This window comes from Enoplosus armatus, chromosome 10 (genome assembly GCF_043641665.1).
Source record: "Enoplosus armatus isolate fEnoArm2 chromosome 10, fEnoArm2.hap1, whole genome shotgun sequence".
In the NCBI taxonomy this organism is placed as follows: Eukaryota; Metazoa; Chordata; class Actinopteri; order Centrarchiformes; family Enoplosidae; genus Enoplosus; species Enoplosus armatus.
Genome location: NC_092189.1, coordinates 12,448,878 through 12,470,590, shown reverse-complemented (window position 1 = coordinate 12,470,590; position 21,713 = coordinate 12,448,878). Strand labels below are relative to the sequence as shown.

Below are 21,713 nucleotides of genomic sequence, written 5' to 3'. Positions count from 1 at the left end.
CCTTTGCTTGTCTGCTTTACCTCACTCAAAAATGTTCAACACATATACACAATGTTCAGCACAAGCCTGTACAACCTGGACAAAATGCCCACTGGGACTCTGAATGAGCACTGCAGGAGAGGACATGATGCAGACAATTGTTACTCATCCCTGATTGTGTGCTCTTCTTCTTCCACTTCCTATGGCCTATGTTGCCCTGCAGCAATGGGCTGCATATGCTGCAGCCACAGAAAGCTGTGATGATGAGTGTGCTGCTGCTTGTGAATGGCAGACAGGCAGACGCAGTGTGGAGAGGCAGAGACAGGCAGCTGTGCGTAAGTAATGCATCCTCCAGAATCTGGGTCACACTCACGCCACTTTCATATTGTCAGATTATTTCACCTAGTTTTATGATTTGGCGAGTCATATTGTCCCAGATAGAATTAGGCCCGCAGTACCTGTAATTGAAGCTTTTTAGCTACAATGCATCAGTGTTATAGAAGAAGATAAAATGGAATATCTGTATGAATGTTTTTGAGTTTATAATGATAATGATGATGGTTAACCTATATTAACCTTCTTTTATAAAGAACACATTATTTTCAAAGTGATGACTAGTAAGAGACTCAGTGGCACTTACATTAAATACATTGGTATCTATCATCATCATCATTTAATGTACAATAAGTGTGGGCTACTTTGCACATCAGTACACAATATAAAATACAGGAGTGCTAATAACATATTCAACATTATAGTCTAAAGGTATTTATAAAATAAAACAGATTAATGACAAAACAATGAAATGAAACATTAAAAATAAGTTAACAAGTAAATACATTTTTTAAAAACTTGCATAAAAGGCAAAGACATCTAGTAAGAAGATATTTTCACTTTAGCCTTATAAAGATGTGTTGCTCTGGGTAACCAACCTCTAGAATATATATTAAGTTTATTAATCTTTATGCACAAATGATCAATATTTTGGTTCCTAATCTTCCAGACAATAAATGGAAACGCATTGGAAGAAACACCTGGGAACACACGAACTGTCTTCTTTTTATGTTGGTGCATGTCTGTTCCACCGTACGCTCTGACGACGTACGTTTCTCCCGCACCGGCGGCGTGTTCACGCATTCACTGCGCGCGGTGTCATTCTTGAACACGCAGTCAGGTGTCGCGCTTCTATCACGCTACCGGCGACGCCCGCCCGGCTTTTTTTTCTCCCTCCCACACGGGCATTTTATTTATTTATCTTTTTTTCACTCATGTGGATGACATGTATGGGAACGGATGACGTCGCGCGTGAACTCGGTGTGTGTGTGTGCGTGTGTGTGTGTGTGGGCGTGGAGCAAAGTGTCAACGTGCGGCGCGAGAGGAGGAGAAGCCTGGAGCTGAAACCAGTCTGCAGCTAGAGGATAATATCAGCGGTGGAAATACAACTTCAGCCGGTGTTTAAGCTGCTGGAAAACGCGTGTAATATCTGAGGAATAAAGTTGTAAACGGTGGCTGTTAGCAGCTAGCTGAGCTCGACATCCTTTAAGTGCCGGAGGTGAGTTAATACAGCTCAGCCTCCCTTCCTGGATGTGAAGCAACATTAGGCAACGACGTTTCAACATCGGGCCACTTGTGACCACTGGACCTCCATTTCAGGTAAGTTTGCTCGGTGTGTAATGATAGACAACTTCAGTGCCGCCTCTGACAGGCGGTTAGCTGCGGTGACATGTAACCGACATCATCGTTTCATGTGTTGACGGTGCAGTAACGGACACGGAGCCTCCGAGCTGGCTTTCGCTGCGAGTTTGGGCTGGTAAGCTGTAGTAACTGCCAAGCCTCATATCGACCCACACAGGGATGTGGATTTTTGGCTGCATCGTTCACCAGTGTGGCATCTCAGGCCGACTCTGTCAGCAAGCCAAAGAGGAAGTATGAAGCGTGATGATAACGTTACCCGACACGAGTAATTAATATTCAACTGCTCTCACTGTCCTCGTGCTCCTGATATGGTTATTTTAGCTGATATGGTTATTTTTTTTTATATGGACCGCATTTAGTGTGTGGTCACACCAGAAACAGCACGGTGGAAATGCTACATGACGGTGGTTCACACAGAAACATCAACACATTAGACTGTGCAGCCTGAGTGCAAGGACATCCGACCTCTGTGGCTGGAGGATGCTGCAGCAGCAGCCCCGTGCATGTCGCCGTGGGGTGTGGTTGGCAAGCCGGACAGGCGGGCAGGCTGTCAGCAGTGTAAAAAGCGCTCCCTCCTCTAGCAGCACTCTACTCCATAATCTCCCATTTGACAGCTCATTAGAGAGCTGCCCACATCGCATTAAGCCATCCCAACATCCCCACCATATCCCTTCACCAAACCAGTCCTCTAGCCATGCAGGGACTCTGTCTGTCATAACAGCTCTGCAGCTGTAGCAGACTGGCCCTCAAAGGCTCGTAAATCTGCCCCGGTGGACAGCCAACATGTGTTGCACACTCACTCCTGTTTGATCATCCCGCTCAGGACATGCTGCAAAAACTATGATGCATGCTGTGCTCATTGCATGTGTTGTATTAACTGATCCTAAGAAAGGGGTAGCTCTCATGCAGGTGCTGGAACACCTATGATGATTATTATTGTGACAGGAAGATAGTGTTCCTGTCTATTTATGGTCATGTAATGTTTTTTTTCCACCCTGACCTCAACCTGTCAGTCTAGTCTATGTTAGGTATAATGTCAATGAATGCTGACATTCACCGGGACTCCTGTCTACGTCATAGTTTCCCCTCTTTTTTTCCCTCACCCCCTACCTTTATCCACACTTTTTTCCCTAACTTAATTCATCCCACTTATTCTTCGTTCATAATCCTATCTCTCCCTCCATACCTCTGCCTTTGTCAGCGTAACACTTTGAGTAACGGGCTGCTGCCAGGACTATACCCACATGTGCATGCCTCTCTCATTGTTTCACTTCCTTCATTTTAACCTTTCCATGAAGACATACAAGTTCATCCTATATTCTTAATGCAAAGAGTGGGTAAGATGAGTAAATGTCTGTCCTGTGTGTATTAATGTAACCCAGGGGGTAAATATCAACCAGCCAGAGCTGACCAAAGTGCTGTGTAGTCAGAGAGAGAGAGGCAAGCTTAATCACATTACTGACTGCACTATTATGTCTTTGTGAGGGGGGAGAGGCTATCACTGCTGACATACACACAGATGCACCCATGCATGCAAAAGCATACATACACGTAGATGTACATGCACAAGCCAAAAACACCCAATGCCTCTAGCAATGAATGACCAAATTGACACGTTAGTGGGTACTATAGATCTCAACCCTGAGCAATAAAACTAGCAATAGCATAACTGATTGTATGTGTGTGACAGCGAGACAGAGTGAGAGAGAGACTTCTTGTTTATCTGTTTGGGTTGACTAGTCATTGGGGTCAGTAACTTGTAGTCATTCTGTTGGCATAGTCGTTTTTAGGTCATATGCTTCACTAGTGTTGCACTTGGCTGGGTTACTCAGCCTCTCAATGGGTTCTTTACAGTGTCTTTGGAGTTTCACCAGACTGCTGAGTGTGTGTGGACTGTGGAGGGATGTCTGGACTGTTGCCAGACCTGTTCTGACAGTCTACATGCTGCTGATGCTGATATGCATACAATGAGAATGTATGTGTGTTGTGTCCATATATAGGCCTATGAGGCATTGTAACAAATGTGTAGTATAAACAGAAGTATATCTCAGTCTGTCCACACACCCTCACTGTTGATTTGTAACCTAGAAGGAGAAGCAAGGAGTCTTTGTTTGAGCTCCCATGAGCAGCTTTTTTATGCATTTATTGGGCCTGCATGTCTCACTGAAGTCTAGTTAGTGTTTGACACTGTGTGTGTGTGGTCCGTCTAGCTTTGAGGAGGTCCATCTGTAAGAGTGTAATAAGCTTGTGCCCATTGCAGAGACATCTGTCAAGCCAACATTTTGTTCTTAATTTCTAACCTATAATAGATCCTCTGCTAAAGGAAAACGTTAGCCTTTAAAGTGCATTATTATATATTTTTATATCACAGTCACGTAACCACTAAAAAGTCATGAAAGGTAACATAAAATGTTTTGTTTTACTCAAAATGGTCAGGTTTTTATTAATTATTTTTTGTAGCCCTTTAGAGACAGTTGCATCTTACATCATGACTTTTTGTGATGTCTAAATCACAATGTGTATATTAATCATGATGGTGACAACCCTCAGCAACACTGTCATTTAATACAATTGCATATCTCTCTGCAGGCTTAAATTTTCACGTCCACCAAGGACAGGTTTATTGCACTAATGCTAATACTTATTCCACCACACTTGACTTGCTTTTAATAGATGACTTACATTAATGTAAACCTAATAGGGATTTTGAGGTATGATATATCAGAAACAGGCAGTGAGCAGCAACTATTTTGATAATCGATTAACCATTCAAGTTAATTCTCAAGTAGAGATGCCAAAAATGTCATGGTTGCAGCTTCTTCATGTGTAGCAGTAGTAGTAAATCTTTGATTTTTACACTGTTGGTTGAACAAAGAAAAAATCTCTGAGAAAGAATGATGGACATTTGTGTCCACTTTACTGTACCGTTCACTACTGACGTTTATTACAAAAACTCTTATTACAAAGAAAACAAACAAGCATTGTCACGTCCCACTTTTGAATCTTTCAACTAAAAGTCAAAGCGCAGGAACACACACCAACCAGTGTACTGTTGTAACTCTATACTGGCTCGCCATTTCATAGAGAGGAGGGGGGATTTCCTGGTGCTGTTATGAAACTACCTATATGTTTGTCACACTTTGTTCAGCCTGCTTAGAAAGGATCAAGGTTTCAACACCAGCTAGCGGTGACCAGTTACCAGCCTAAAGCCTTGATTATGCTATGCTTCAGCTAATATTCTTATGCTGTATTGATGCTGATGCAGGGTGGCCCAGAGTCTTTTTCTTAAGCTGCAATTTGCTTAATTTGCTTAACTCCTTGACAGCTGCAGAATTTCTTCATCACTTCTTTCTGGCAGTCTCCATGAAGTGATTTAGCTCCATTGTTTGTTTAAGCTGATTGTCTCAGTGCTACATTCACTGCTTTATAAATAGGCCTTGAAGGTGCATTTTTGTTGTTGTATTATTCAATTTATACAACTCTTTGCAAAATATGACTTGTGATTGATTTGATGAGTCGTAGTGATTTCTTTGCTATTATTTTTAGCTATATCAGCTATATGTGGATGACTTCTTGATCTTGGTTGTCAGTTTAGTCTGTTGAAAGGTTTTGTTTAAACATTTAGGGTCTCTAGTGCAATATAAGCAGGGTAACTGTTTATAGTTGGACTTGGTGAGGTAATTTAAGGTCTTTGACCTGTGCTGGCTTTTGTTTGCTTCTGAGGCCATTAAAGCAGCATGTTAGCTTCTTGGTGCCCCTATAAAATGTTCCAGTTTCCCCTATAAACTCTCAGAGTTAGGTTCTGGCTGCCAGCTTGGGAACACATGGCTCCAGGAGGCTTTGTGGGAACTGTGTGTGGTTCATGGCATATGTATTGTATTATATTATTATATTAATATTGTATTTATGCTATACATAATGTCTTATACATTATTAACCATGAGTTCTGTTGTGATGCAAGCACAGGATATAAGTAAAGCTCTGATGCAAAATATGTGAAGACAAATATGTATAAAAATGATTGACATGCATCAGACCACTGAGGAAGCGCGTTACATCCAGATGTTGGTAGGATGAGCTGAGCATCCACGCCTCCTTCCCCTGTGTGCCTCTCAGCTTTCAGCTTGGGTACACCTGGTCTCACCTGATAATGGCACAGACATGCATAAACATGCTTAAAACAGTGGCAGGGTGGAAAGTGTTCCTCTTGTAAATTATGTGTGCAAATCCCAGTACACATGGCTTTGAGTCAAGTCTACTATAAATAAATACATGTTTGTTGCCATTGTGAATAAGTGAAGAGAGCTTTTGGTGCCTGTGTGAATAGACTTCAGCTGTGTCTGTCCCTAGTTGTTCAGTTTAAGAATGTGTGCTTGTGTCAGTGCTTTCTGTGTGTGAATGATCTCTCTCTCTCCCCCTCTCTCTTTTTCTGCCTCTGTGAATGAGAGTGAGATCACTGTGATTGCCTGTGCTCGGTAACATCACCATGCCAGCAAGTGGGGGGATGAGAGAGGTTAGAGAATGTAAGAGGAGAGAGAGGGGGGAGATGGTGGAAGGTTGGTTTCTCTGGAAGAGGTCTGTTTATTTTCCACTTTGCTCCTGCTCTTTCCTCTTCTCTGCCTCTCTCGTATAGGCTTAATCCTCCTCCATCCTTTCTCTCGTTCTTTTTCCTCTCCCATCCCCACTGGTTCCCAGCGTTTGACTATGCGTGCTGTGTAGACATCCATGTGGAAGAGAGCTCCCTCGCCCTCCAGCATCAATGCATTTCTGTCTCTCAGTCAACCTCGGCTAAGAGATTGGACCAGATAAGGAAATCATGTGTGCTTGTACGTGTGTGTTTCAAATATGAAGCTTCCATACGATACGGTGTGTTTTTGTGTGTGCACCATGTCTCTCTGTGTGTGTGTTTCAAATCCACCATCATCATTTGCTATGAGAGGAATAGAGTTTTTGAGAGCAAGGGTTGCCTTGGCAACTATTGCTGCCATCTGTGTATGTTGTATGAATGTTTGGTAATGTGTGTGTGTAGAAAAAAAGATGGCGGCGCCTGCGGTCTTAATGCTTGAGCTCCCTCATCGTTGCATAATTTATTTAATAGTTAGCAGAAAGACTGGAAGGTTACTGGGTTACAATTCATTCCAGGAAGAGATTAGAGGAGTCCACTTTCAAAAACATAGTGTGCACAAATTCACCTGCTCACACAACTGTAGCCTGCCTTCAGCGGGAAAAAGGAGGAGAGTAGAGAGTAAACTAATCATTCATTTAAATCTTTTTGTATTTGCTTTGGTTTGTGTGGTTCAATTGGAAGTCATCTTTATTGGTTTTACATTAAAGCTGAAACTATTAATCGATAAACTATTAGTCGAATAATCGATTATCATCAGTTAAATACCAAACATTGTCTCACTTGAGCTTCTCTCTTATAACTAGAAAAATAATGCAGAGGCCGCTGTTTCTGGAAAGAGAAAGGTGGAGACAAATCTTGCTATTGTATTGCACTGATGGATAAAGTGGAAGGATTGAATGTCAGTAGTTGAGGCAGCTGCCGTCTAACATTCAGACAAAATCAATCAGATTTCTTTTTAAAACCGTAATTTATTTCATGATGAGGAGCTCTGAAAACAAAAAGAAGGCAATAGAGAAGATTTCTCGATCAAAATTTCCAAGCAGACTTCTCTTGAACTCATCATTACAGGCTGTCAGTGTTCAGTAAAGTGGTAAAGGAGGGCTGATATGTGATGATTGGTTTATTCTGCAGGGCTTAAGTGGACTACAGGAGAGTTCTTTATTCTGTACAGTATGTATGCAGGTCCAGAACAGATTACAGGACGAATTTATTAGTCTACTGAAAGAGAGAAGTGTTGACGGCGATCTGAGAGGCCAGGGACCAAAACTATGGTGGTCAGACACATTTTCATGCACAATGGAGCTTCTAAGTAAAGCCCAGGGACTAGAATAGGATGATGATAAATGGCCCACCTGTATATGTTGGCGAGAAGAGGGCGACAGAGGAGAGTGTAAATGTTAGTCCCAAAAATAGTCCGTTTTCCCCAGGCTGTAGTGTGTCATGTGGCTTGGGCCCAGAGTATTGTGCAGAGTAGTTTTGTGTAACCCAGTTTTTAACACTGACTCACCCTTTTTTCCATCTTTTCTTTTTCTCTCTGTTTGTCTCTCTCAAATAGAAACTCACAGCAACCTCCAGCAATGATGTAGACTTGACAACGACACGATGATGATGCTCGCAGGGAGGAGGAGCAGCGACTGACTCTCTCCTCCTTTTCGCCACACCTGGCACTCTATGTTCGTCCTGATTGGGCGGCGGGAGTGCTATGTCATCCACCACGCCCCCTGCGGCCCCACCCTTAAAGAAGGGAAGGAAGCCGGAGAAATCTGAGTTCATGGCTGACTCGGTGCAGGTCACCAACGAGGAGCTGAGGAGCAAACTCATGGACGTCCAGATTGAGATGCAGCAGGAGCGGGGCAAGGTGAGGGGGATGAAGAGGAAGAAGAGGAGGCAAAGTGTGTAGAAGGATTATGACAGTGACAGTATGATTGCACTCAGTATGAGCTTATACCTCTGCAAATACTATGATAGGCCAGTTCTTACTGGGGCACGCCATGCTTAAAATGTATACACTTATGCGATTTCCACAAAAAGCTTCTGCAAGATGGCATGTGGAGCAATGGGTGTAAGAATGTCAACAGCAGTTCATAAAACATAATATTGACAGTTAGGGTGGGACAAGTATACAGAGACATCAAATGGGCAAAATGTATGAACACACTGGCGGCCTGTTATATGTATGATGACGACTTATTGGATTGTTATGCAACTCTAATGGCAAAATTTGTCGCTCTCCCAGATATGTAAGCTCCGTGAACGGCTCCAGGAGCAGCGGCAGGCTCGGGAGCTTGAGCAGCACAAACATGCTGTAGCACTCACTGACCTGCGCGCCAAACTCCACGAAGAAAAGCTACGTGATGTAGCCGCTGTCCGCGAGGGGCTGGCGAGGCAGCACGAAGTCGAACTGGCCCGGGCCATCAAGATCCGGGATACTGAGGTGCAGAGGCTCCAGGGGCTTGTAAACGCACTGAGAGATGGAGCTGCTGACAAGCTCAAAAATGCTCTTCTCGGAGAGGCTCGGGAGGAGGCCAGGAGAGCTTTTGATGGGGAGAGGCTAAAGCTACAGCAGGAGGTCGGTTGTAGCGTGTATATAGATGATAGTAATGCAGTAGATAATAATATTAATTATGTTTTCATCATAGTTTGTGGAATAATTTGGACGTGGTAACAGTACCCTATACACCCAAGTATTAATCCTAAGGCTGCTTTCACACCACAGTTGGTATGCTCTGCTTCTTGCAAAGTAGACCTCAGCCTAATGTGCCTAGAAATTCTGCTACTTGTCAATGCAGCAATGTCATTGGACATACCCTGCCAAATTTAAAGCACACAGTTGTGGTGGCTGTCTTGGTGTTTCTGTTATATTTAGGCTGTGATCTCACAAAATCGTGGAATGAATGATGCAGATTTGAGAATTTCTCTTAAGAGTTTTTTGTGGAAAGTTGAAACCATCATGTTAGTGCACGTGTGTGTGTGTCTGATTGAGTGTTGATGTGGGGCTTGTAAATTTGCTGCTGAAAAACAGGAAGCAGGGTGGAAAAGCCTGTTGCCAAGCTATTGTTCCATTGTAGCCTTTCCAGACAAACAGGGCATCTATCATTACAACTGTTAATGGGATAGGACATGTGTTTATAAATGTGTGAGCATCCCTCTCTTTGTTATTTTTGGTTTTGTGTGTATTAATATTATTGTGCGTGTTGTGTGTGTGTGTGTGTGTGTGGGGGGGGTCTTTTAGATCCAGGAACAGAAGACAGCCAGGAAGCAGGCTGAGGAGGCGCTTGGAAATGCTCTGCAGGCAGATAAAGCCAAAGCAGCAGATCTCCGCACAGCCTACCAGCAGCACCAGGATGAGGTGCACCGCATCAAACGGGACTGTGAGAGAGACATCCGCCGAGTGGTGAGACCACATGCTGCTGGGAAGACAGACACTACATATGTCTTATCTTACACTGACCTGGCTGCGAGCTAAGTCTATAGATAACGGTTAATAAATTTAAATATTGCCTAAAGACACTGTATAACCTTAACCTTAACCTCTCTTTACCTTGTTATACCAGTTAACACATTTGTATTTAAAGTATAAACTTGCCCAGAGTGTAAACTTGCCCTATTTTATAATATAAAATAGGTTTCCAGGGCCTTTAAAATTCAATAATATATACGATCACTTCCCCTTTGGGCCTCTGTTGGAGAGTAAAACCTGTCCTGTTATGTCCATCACAATGAGCTAACCTTAATCAAATTACAAACTATGGAGCCATAATATATGACAGATCTTACACTGCCCTGTAAACCATGTATTACCTTTCCTGTGATAGGATAGCTTGACAAACCCAGCAGCTGTTATTTCCATAGTGATTGTCTGTCCCAACCACATTTGACTATCGCCAAGAGTCCCTCACGCACCGACATCTGTTTTCCTGCTTCTGAAGTTCAGTTCCAGCTCAGGGTTTGTCTCACTGACTTTGTATGAAGGTTAGAGACTAATTGCTGCACTGTCTGTCTTGGCCTATCTCACTATGTGGTGCTTATCTGCAAAAATAAAAAGTCTGTCTACCTGCTGCAGTTACTCATTGACTCCATTACATACAGTAGGCCTACAATAACAAGCACTGTTGTCAGTAAAGGAGTGCTTCAGCAAGGAGAATAAGGAGAATAATATTTAGAGTTAGAGTGGTTAAAGAGTAAAGCATGGCTGATTGATGTAGAGCAGGCAGTGCAGGAAATACCAGTGTTAAAGAACAAAATACGGAGGGAAGTAGAAGTGGAAACATTTGTCAGAAGAAGTTGTGTGAACGTAGAGCAAGAACAAAGGTTCATAAATTAATCACCGCTGAAGCACAATATTTTAAAAGTTAAAACACTGTCGCTCCCTTATTCTGTTCTCGGCCATCAGAGCGTGCAGCTTGTTAGATACTCTCACATTGGTGGTAAAACGAGTGAAATTAATGGATCAAGCTCAATTTTTGCTGAATTTCATAAATGTTTTTGATGTATTTTCTGCAACATGATCTTCATGGTTTGTTGTGAACATTTTCAGTAATATTAATCTGGGCTGTGGGATTTCATGGAAAAAGTCTGTTTGACTCACTCACTCTTTCCACCACCCACCACCATGTTCCTATCCATCCTTCTTATAGATAGATGAGTTGAAGGCGAAGGACCGGGTGGTGTGTGCCCTGGAGAGGGAGCTGGGGCTGCAGGCCGGCTACGCCCAGAAGCTCCAGCTTCAGAAGGATGCCCTGGATGAGCAGCTGGGCCAGGTACGAGAAGCTGAGAGATACAACCACGGCAGTCCCAAGAGAGAGGTGGTGCCTGGGCTGGGGGACAGCTCAGACCTTCTCAACAACCAGGTATACACAGACGCCAAATACAAATGTATACACATGCGTCTGTACATGTGCATGAATGCATTCATACACTTGTGATATGACAGGAGCTCTGAAATGTGCACATGCTTTACATGCATAAGACCAAAATACAGACATTAATGTTATGTAACAGGATTTGACAAACATACATCTTTTTTCCCCTCTTGAAGGGTGACAAAGCCTCTAAAATAGCATTGAAATTAAAGAAAGAACACTGGCTTTACATTGGTTCTTGGCATTAGCTGCCACCACCCAGGTATCATAGAGAAAAAGTATAATCATCAAATCCCCTGATTTAAACATTTATTGGACTTCTCCCTGTAGTCACTATACTGTGTGTGTTTTTGTTTCTTTAGCAGGCTGACCCACCCCACCATTTTAATTTTAAAGGAAACTCAGGTCTATCTTTAGACTTGGATTGCATAATACATTTTTTCCTAGTGACAAGGACACATCAATCATACTGGTGATGTACAACAATGTACGTGTATGCACACATACATGTACAGCTCGTACATTCATGACAAGCAAGTGAATATACTGTGTTTGCTGCAAATACAGGTTCACAGCTTCACTGTGAAATGATATCTCATCCTTCGTCCCAACACCTCCTGTTTCCCATCCACCTCCATTACCTGCCTGCCTGCATGTACACCCTTTTTTAGATTTTGTGTTCCTCCTCCTCTCCTCTCCCCCCTACTCCACAGGAGGTGGAGGAGCGTGACATGAGGAGGTTCCAGCTGAAGATTGCGGAGCTCCACTCGGTCATCAGGAAACTGGAGGACAGAAACGCACTGCTGGCCGACGAGAGGAATGAACTAGTGAGGAACACACATGCAGAAGTACATACGTGCAGTGATTATAGGCATGCAAATACACACACACACACACACACACACACATATTGTTACACTTGCATGTGTACACATATACACCTGAAAACACATAAAGAAACATACATATCTATGAAACGTGTACGTGTAGTTTATTTTTAAGCCCTCCAGCCTCGATCTTGACTCTCCTGTTCAAACTGGAAATTCTGTGTCACTAGAAGGCAAGACTTAAGATTACAGTGTTTCACCTCCCTGTTTCCTTCCTCTGTCCAGTTGAAGCGGGTGCGAGAGGCAGAGAGCCAGATGAAGCCCGTGTTTGAGAAGAACAAGCGGCTGTCCAAGAAGAATGACGACCTCCTGCAAACGCTGCAACGCATGGAGGAGAAACTGAAGAACCTGAGCCGAGAGAACGCTGAGATGGTGAGTTGCAACCAGCATGTGTTTTACTTCTACTCGCTGTTGTTTCCCTCTTCTCTCTAGTTAAAGATACAAAAGTTCTTGCAGAAAATAGAAGATATTATAATATTATAATATAATCTGTAGAGGAAAAGGGATTGCGTTACTGTACTTCGGTTGTCACTGTGAATTTCATCAAAAAGGAAGCGGGACCTCTGCTGGTCATTTGAGGAAATGTGCGAAATCATTCTCCATACACTCTCTCTGTCTCCCTCCATCAGAGGGAAAAAGCCTCCTCCTCTCGGCCCCCCTCACAGCAACAATCTATTCAGCCCCAGCTGAAGCGGCCAAGCTCCCTGACAGACCTGAGCCATGCCCACGAGGAACAAGAAGTGGAGTTCCTCAAGATGCAGGTTTCTGAGCAACGTGGCATCATTGATGAGCTCACGCAGGTCAGGACCACCAGGGTCAGATGCTCTAGTAGTGTTTCTTGAAGGAGCTTGAATAAACTTTTTCTAGAAAACAAAGATTGTCTAAAATGGGCGATATAACGATACATGCTGTCAGATAATATGAATTTGTCTCCCGTCAGACATCTCTTACTGTTTGTACTGTGGTAGCTCTCCCTTTAACAGCTCTTGATGTGTGGGCCATCTCACCGACTCATCACAAACTGCTAATTCCCTCATTATAAAGAGCTTCAACCCACAAGCTTTATTCCTATTATTATATAGTTTGCTGTCCATCATTACCACTTCATCTCAATTATCAGTACAGTTTGGTTTTCATTTTCCTTCGTTCTCATTTAACCTTGAATTTTGTAGAAACAGACAAAATTGCTGCATGAGATATTAAATTGTGAAGACCGTTAAGGTTTTGACTGAACTGCGTGAAGCCCATGCCGCTCACAGAGTCATGTGTAAACCATGTGTAAAATCCGATGTGAGGCTGGTCTTGCCATGGACAAAGTTTGAGATGTTGATCTGTGTGTGTTTGTCTTTAGGAACGTGACCGATTGGTGATGAACAAAAAGAACAGGAGGAAACCTCTCAAACTGACTAAAGTAAGTGTCCTTGAGTGTTTTAAAAACAATCCAGTGGTGCGTAACCAAGCAACTACCCATCTGTGGTTGACTGATCCTTAAGTACTGTTTTCAGTTTGTGTGTGTGTCTCTCTGTGTATGTTTGTGTTTAATTGGACTCAAGAGACGATAATGACAGTATTCCTCACAGCTGGGAGCATCACGCTGAGCACACACGCAACTCCTGCATGAACCGTGCCCACAGCTAGTGGAAACTTATTTTCTGTTGTGGTTTTGTTTTATTTTGTGTATTTAGTTTATTGTAGGATCATGAATACATTTATTGCAAAAATTACAACTTAATTTGTGTGCAGCAATCTGTGCTTCCTGAATAAAGAGGGGAAAGGTATGACGACATCTAATTGGGTGAGGTGACTGTGTTAGAAAAAATAATTGCTGTGGTACGTGTGTGTGTGTGCATGTTTGGGCACACCAGGGGACATTTCAGAGTCTATGATGTTGCTAGGAGGAGGAGTTTGTAGATGCATGTCAGATATTTTCTCCCAGCTCTCCTGCGGGAACCAGAGGTGGAGACAGTTTTGGGCACAGCGGCTTGGCTCTTGGACCTGCACCTGGAATTGTGCCTCTTTTTTAAGGAATTTAAAGCAGGAGCTGAATACATGAGCTTGGAGACAAAAAACAGAAGCTGACCTTTTGGTTTTTCTGTAGGAGTACTTTGATTGTTACCAGAAGCTTTGTTGTCTGCTTTTCCTTTTTGCGTAGGAGTGCAACGGAAAGCAATTGTGCTTTTTGGACATTATTAAAGCCTTGTAGAACGCTGCATAGAGAAGTTGGTATAGTCGAATACATGATAGATGTATTTTGGGGAGATTCTTTATAGTGTAGTTTTTTTATTCTAGTCGCAACATGACGGAGTACATCCTCCTTATCCTCTACTTCTCTGCCTTCATTTGCCTCTGTGCCCTAGTCTGCCTCTACTTCTCTGGTTGCCAGGAGATGACTTATAAACATGATGGTAAGGACTCTGCAGGGTTTGGAAAAGTTAATAGCAGGAAAGAAGTAAACAAACAAGCAGAGACTTGATCTGATGATTTACTTTTCCTGAGATAAACAACTGAAAGACTGTATCTGTTTGTTAAGTTTTAGACAACTATTACTGCACAAAAGGAAGCAAATGTTTTTAAACATAAGCAGACGTGTGGTGGATTTAGTGTGTGGATCTTCATTATGAACTCAAATTATTCAATCTGAAATCAGGTTTTTGGCTTTCTATAAGTTTTGGGTTTTATTTAACAATGTGCATATCCTCTTTTCTCCACTCTTCCTCTCTGAAGAGGCATGTTGTGGAGACATATTTTGGATTTGATGAGGAGTCGATAGACTCTGAGACCTCCTCTCTGACCTCCTATAACACTGACCTCACTGACCGCACGCCTGCAACTCCAGAGGAGGATTTGGAAGAGGTAAGAAAATCCTTTGTCTACACTGAAAGTAATCATTTAAACTATATGTTATAGTTCCAACAGCTGAAAGATGCATAAATATTGAGATGACTGACAGGACAGAAACAAAACAGAACATTAAAATTAATTAAGAATTTATAATTAGGCTTACAAATAAGTTAAGGTAAAGGTGTGTGTGTGTTTGACCCTTTCCCTCTTAAGTAAATCTTTATTATCTTCAATTTCTATTTTTCTTAAATAAAGAGTGTTTCCCGTGAAGAGTCGGAGCTTCGTTTCCGTCAGTTGACCAGAGAGTACCAGGCTCTCCAGCGCGCCTACGCCCTTCTCCAAGAACAGACGGGAGGCTCTCTGGATGCTGAGAGGGAGGCCAGGGTTTGTACCATCACTTTTAACCTCTCTGCCAGCTTTACGCATCATCTCGCAGTTCTCAAACATTTTTCTTTACAACCACAAGTCTAGTAAATTATTGGAATTTAAATTTTGCAGTAATACCATATGAAGTTTTCAGAATCTGTTGTCTAGCCACACTGGTCTCTGATGGCCGATCTTTCCTCCCGCAGACTCGGGAGCAGCTGCATGCGGAGCTCAGCAGCTGCCAGGCCAAGATCGCTGACCTGGAGAAGGCCTTGGCTGAGAGGGGGCAGGTAACAAAGACGAGGGATGGTGACAGGAGCTCACTGGTTCTGCTCTCACTGGCCCTCCTGCATGTCTGTCTGGCTGCTCTGCTCCTGGGCTGGCGCTATGCCGACCAGGTCTGCCGCAGAATCCTGTGACGTGTCACTTCCTGCGTGTGTGATGTCACAGCTCTGTGCCTGCATGCTCTGCCTCACCCTCTGTCCTTCCTGGTGTTGGTTCTGTTTCTTATTGGGCCTTTCGGTGCTGTTGAGCCTGGAGAGGAGACTTAAACCACTGTGATTCCTGTCAGCTATGAATAGATTGATATACAAGATCTTAGTCCAGTAATGTCTCACCTTTTCTGAATATGACAATTCAGTTTATTTTAGTTTATTTGATATGTAGAAAAGTCATCATAAAACATTTTGGTTTGGGAACTAAGCCAAATCTAAGCATGTGTAAAGAAATGCCTTGGCTATTTTGTCAAAACTAAGTAGGTTAAAAGAACGTTAATTATTACCTATACTGAACATCATGAGGAACACTGAAATTATTATCATGAATTCATATCACTACTCTTAGTTTCTTTATTTGTTGTGAAGTTTTTCCTTTGTCACTGCATGTTGCCTGTTCCACTGTGGCTTGATCCAGCTCTGTTATTTTGATTTTCTGCTCTGCTGTTTTTCCACCTCAGATTGCCTTCTGTTCCTCCTGTTACTGTGAACTCTTGATGACTATCAATGCAGCTCCTTTGCCTGTTATCTCGCAAGTGGTCTTTATTTCTCTGGATCAATAAACTTGTGCTACTGCCACTCTGTTCCTGTCTGTTTGTGTCTATGGTACAATTGCATGTGTCATTTGGAAATGCAGTAGATGTTCACCGTGTGTTGGGTTTTGAGTTGGCTGATGTGTTTCTGACAGCTTTGTTCATTACACCCTGTTGTCTGGGATCCTTTCCTGTTCCAATCCGTGTCATTTCTTGCTGATGTTGTTTTTGGTTGTTATGGCAGGATTCAAAGTGGGTGGAGGAGAAGCAGTACCTGCTCAGGACCAACCAAGAACTTCATGAGAAGGTACATTGCATTAGCCAGTACTCACTTTTAATGCATTACTTTATTGGCAACATAGACAATGTGTCAAGATACTGTATCGCTGCATCCTTGCAGACTTAATGCCAACTAGAGCTTGGTATCGTTTAAGACTTTTCAGTGCTATTTCTGATACGATAGTATTGTATATTCTCTGCACTGATACCAAACAATACTTGTATAACATACAAACATTGTATGTTTGTATGTTATACAAGCATACAATGTTTGTATAACAATGTTTGTTATACAAACATTGAACTTGTATAACAAAGATGCGTATATGTGTGTGTGTGTCTGTAGATGTGTGCGTTGCAGCAGGCGGAGTCACGGCTGCAGGCCGAGGTTCAGGACTCTCGGGATCAGAACGAGCTTCTGGAATTCAGGGTGCTGGAACTGGAAGTAAGAGACTGTACCAACGTCAAACTGTCACCAGGAGGCGACAACAACAATCTCAGTTCCAGGCGCAAGACCTACATTCAGTGACAGACAGACACACTGTCCACTTATACACACACTTGAGTCCTCTGTATGCATCCGTGTTTTGCATGGCAGCTGTGTGCACACCCCCTCCTCTGAACTGGAATATTTTTTTAATGTTGTGTTAAGATGAATATAATTTTTAATTGAATAAAAATGTATTTAAGTTCATCATTCAATCCCATCTTTGTTCATTCTGTCTCATTTTTTCATGCATGTCCTACGTTTTGTTTACATTTTCTATAAGATACAAGTCGTGGATAATTAAGGAAAGATTGGCAGTGTAGTGTAATTTGGGGATTTTTATTGTTTATCTGCCAAGCTTAGAAATATAGATATACTGAAAGAAGTTAGGGTTAGATCTAGAGATTTAAATTTAACTTCATTAAATTAAATCAACCACCACTCATATCAGGTGATATTGCATCTATTTATTTAGCAGTTGTGTCTGAATGTAGACGGAGGAACATCTGTTTGAGTTTCAGCATGTGTTTTCAGACTTCCTTTTGGTTTTCTGTGGTTTGTTTTGGTTTCCCGTTTAAATCTATGGGTTTCCACCGCCCTCATTTTGGCAGATCCTGACCATGTTTTCAGTGTCATGTAAGTAAATCCCTCGTTCACTCCCTTTTCACTCTCATTTACATTATATGTCTCAGTACACCACCAATGTTATGATGAACTCTTACATTACTGTAGGACTTGTAGAAATGTCGGGTTGGCTGATGTCATGATGTTTTTAGGTGTGTGTGTATATGAGAGTAAACATGATGTGTACTCTCTGTAGGAGAGGGAGCGCAGATCTCCTGCCCTCAATCTCCACATGTCTGCGTTCCCTGAGAACACTAACAGTGCCCTGCAGACCTACTGCCACCAGGAGGGAGTCAAGGTGACACACTTAACACAAACACAGACTGCTTTCCTTGAAGACCTCCACGCAGTCAATATGATGTCTGGTTTTGACCTCTGTGCAGGACGTAATCATTCCTGAGCTGATGAAGAAACTGGATATCCTGGGAGATAATGGGGTGAGTTCAAACACACTTTTAGACTTCACTTCTCAAACTATTCTTATGATTTCTGATAACTCTGTCTGCCTGTTATGTTTTCTGTAGAATCTCAGGAATGAGGAGCAGGTAGCGGTGATCCAGGCAGGGACGGTGATCTCACTGTGTGAAAAGGTGAGACATGTTGTGTTTTTACTGACACACAGTGGACGCACATGGCCATAACACTTTTATTCCCAACACAGTGTGTGCCTGTGTTGAGTTGAATATGGATTAAAATGGTACAGTTATTTTAGCTTCTGAGACAGCATTAATCCCTCACCTTTCCTCTGTCATCTCAATCCTCCCTGTACAGTGGTTGAAGCAGATAGATAGCACCGAGGTCGCCCTCACACAGAAGATGATCGACCTAGAAAATGACAAGGTGAAAAATCAAAAGTACACAATCTTCAAATGTTCAGACTGAATGTTTAAGTTGTATCAGATGCAAATACACTTGACTCTTCATCGTTATATACACAAAACAAGCTTTTTATTTGCTTGTTTTTCTGCTGTTCTTATGTATTCTGATTCTAGTATATATTCTACCATTCAGCTGTGATACCATCTCCTGTATTATATATCATCACATCTTGCTGCAGGAGCTGTTCAGTAAGCAGAAGGGATTCCTCGAGGAAGAGTTGGACTATAGGAAACAGGCCTTGGACCAGGCCTACATGGTACGGATCCTTGAGCAGTATGACCCGTCCCTTTTATACAAAAGTTGGCCAAAGCCTCTCAAGTAGACAAAATGCACCAATTTATATTAATTACAATGTTAACCAAAGTTGTGTACAAGGCATAATGGTTCATGATAAAGTGATACAGGAATGCAGGGGTGCAACATTGTCATTCCAGCATGACACATAAACATTTGGAACCCATTAAACATCATGAATGCGACATTCTCCATGAAGGTAAAAATTTGTCACATTGTGTTGGGATACTGCATCTTTTACCGCTGAAGTCTAAATTCTGTGAACAATCTGAGCCACTGAATTGGCCGTGGTGTTTGGCTTCCTGTTTATTGGCCTAATGTGCTTTTATCTTCTAAGAAGGCCAATCACTGATTTACTCTCTTAATATAATACCTTTATGAATATCCTGTGTTACTTGGTTCAAATGGACAACTAGTGAGTTTAATAAGATTTTAATGATTTGTTAGCATAAATTACCTTAAAACATTCTCCCCTCCCACGAATAGGCTGTACCCAGAAAACAGAAGTTAACACTTAGGTCACTCTCCATATAATGCTAACCCTTTTATTTGGTCAGTTTTGGTGTTGGTTTGTGTTTATGGTCCCACTTCATACTGTGTTGGTGAAAGCTTGGTTTTTACATGGTAACTTTGCTGGAACAGTCAGTATGTAGGAGACACAGTTTGTGTTGTTAATGAAGTTACCATGTGAAGGTGAAGCCTAAATAACCCCCAATATAAAGTGGAACAGTGTTCCCCATATCTGCCATGGTCACAGTGCTGTGTGTATGTGTGTGTGTGTGTGTGTGTGTGTGTGTGTGTGCATTTGTGTATCCGTTTATGTGTGTGCTTGTGCATGCCTGTGTGTCTTTCTGCATGCGCATGTGCACATCTCTGTGTGTGTGTGTTTGTGTACCTGTTTGTGTGTGTATGTGGCTGGCTGTGCAGAGGATCGAGGAGCTGGAGGCCACGCTGTATAGCGCTCTGCAGCAGGAGCAGCCGGCATGCCGGGCGGTGGCCGAGTCGCTGACAGACAGGCAGAGGGAGGAGCTGAGGCTAGCCGTGGACAAGCTGCGGCGTCAGATTCTCCGGCAGAGCCGGCAGTTTGACAGTCAGATCTTACAGGAGCGCATGGAGCTCCTACAGCAGGCCCAGCAGGTAAGGCTTAAAACAAATCGAGTCAGGTTACTGAGTCCTGCCCTCCCTCAATCTGACCCCTGGTCCCTGTCTGAAACGTCTGACCCCACCAGACCTCTGGTGCTTTGAAAAAGATGCAGTATCCCTGTGTGTGCAACCTGTAACTCTATCTGTAAGTGCATATGTAGAAGTGGAAGAGTGGAAAGATGAGACAGAGTGACTCTGTGGCTCTGTGTGTGAGTGTGTGTCTATCATTGTGATCTGAATACCCCCCACTCCTTCAGTATCCCTCCACTTCGCTGCCCTCACTGTAGTTTTACACTCATGGCTCGTACGGTATCTGTTATTCATTGAGTACATCAACAACCACGGCACCTTCAACCTCATTTGAATCAGTTCTATTGTAACTTACTAACATATTTTTCTAATCTCTAACACATAAAAGACATTTTAACCAACTCTTGAAATATACTAACTAATTATATACATTTGTGGAAACTACTGGTAAAATAAAGGACAATTTCTTGTGCACTTGACTTGCTCTTGCACCCAGAAATCGGAGTTTAAGTAGGCCACAAACTATACATCTGTCATCAAATTCTACATCTCTTGTCACTTAAACATCCAGTAAAATAGTTACTTTCTCAGTCCCCTGGCTGACTCAAAGGTCTAGTAATTGAGTCCTAAACAGCTTATTTTTACTACCTTAATGAATGATTAAGCTGTGTTTGTTGTTTGTGTTTTAGATTTAAAATTCCATGTACGGGTATTTGCCAATGGATTTGTAGCCTCCTGTTTTAACCCTGAATATACTTAAAGATACTGCAACTAGATGAAAGACAAGAACACTAATGTGGTATTCCACAGTCAATGAATAAGCTGCTCAAGTTTAAAGTCTCAAAGATGGAGTCACTTCCACTGTGCACTGTTAAATATGCTCTTCGGTTGCCATGGCAGCTCATTCTTACCCAACACAGCTACCATGGAGACAGAGGGCATGATGGGAAGGGGGCAGAGTATTTACAGGAATAGTTGGATCACGGTCTTATTAACTGTTTAACAACTGCTCCTCTTTGTACAAATGTGGATGATTGTGTGAGATCTGGCCAAATGTCTTAGTTTTATCTTTCAACATATTTTGACCTCCTAACCACGTCTGTCTTTGCCTTGCAGAGAATTAGAGAGCTGGAGGACAGGATTGACTTGCAAAAGAGACAAATAAAGGAAATAGAGGAAAAGGTACATATTCACATTTTAAAGCTTTCTGTTATGGCTGGTAGAGGAAGTGTGGACTGTTACTTGACTAGGCTAAGATTAGCAAGAGAGAACGTGATGGAGTTTACATCTACTGTACTGATGCTGTGTGTTATGTTATTAACCTCTTGACACTCTTTTTCTTCTCTCTCTTTTTCCACCTATTGATTAAACCCCTTGTGTTCCTTTAGTTTTTGTTCCTCTTTTTGTTTTTCTCTTTAGCATTTATTCTTTGGCCTTAATGCAAGTGACCGTGGACCCACATCAGGTAGCGCCTTTATTCACTGTATCATATCAGCATTTAACACAATTATGGTGTTGATAGTAACAATAATAATGATGAGAAAATAATTTTAAAATGTTTCCCTTTTCTTAGGTGTTATGGTGCTGTGGAGGCAAGCGAGGACAAAACAAAACCTAATTGTTTTTTATGCATTTGTAGACAGCTCATGAAAACCCTATGGCCTTTTTGATAAATGTGCACTTTTGCAGAAGA

The 21,713-nt window shown here is 42.3% G+C and overlaps 2 protein-coding genes across 2 annotated transcripts; both read left to right on the top strand.

Annotated features, from left to right (window-relative positions):
* The first annotated feature begins 1,401 nt into the window (after positions 1-1,401).
* On the top strand, positions 1,402-21,459 carry jakmip1 (janus kinase and microtubule interacting protein 1). The gene is made up of 22 exons (XM_070912732.1): positions 1,402-1,632; positions 7,857-8,159; positions 8,538-8,870; positions 9,534-9,695; positions 10,939-11,151; positions 11,877-11,990; positions 12,276-12,422; positions 12,680-12,850; positions 13,402-13,461; positions 14,775-14,903; positions 15,147-15,275; positions 15,464-15,547; positions 16,529-16,591; positions 16,910-17,008; positions 17,871-17,972; positions 18,058-18,111; positions 18,199-18,264; positions 18,446-18,514; positions 18,732-18,809; positions 19,775-19,984; positions 21,137-21,202; positions 21,409-21,459. The coding sequence occupies exons 2-22, from the start codon at positions 8,004-8,006 to the stop codon at positions 21,457-21,459; spliced, it is 2,556 nt and encodes an 851-aa protein (XP_070768833.1). The 5' UTR covers positions 1,402-1,632; positions 7,857-8,003.
* LOC139291118 (uncharacterized) lies at positions 14,327-14,903 on the top strand. The gene is made up of 2 exons (XM_070913048.1): positions 14,327-14,455; positions 14,775-14,903. Exons 1-2 carry the CDS (start codon positions 14,347-14,349, stop codon positions 14,804-14,806), a joined length of 141 nt encoding a protein of 46 aa, XP_070769149.1. The 5' UTR covers positions 14,327-14,346; the 3' UTR covers positions 14,807-14,903.
* Positions 21,460-21,713: the final 254 nt, after the last annotated feature.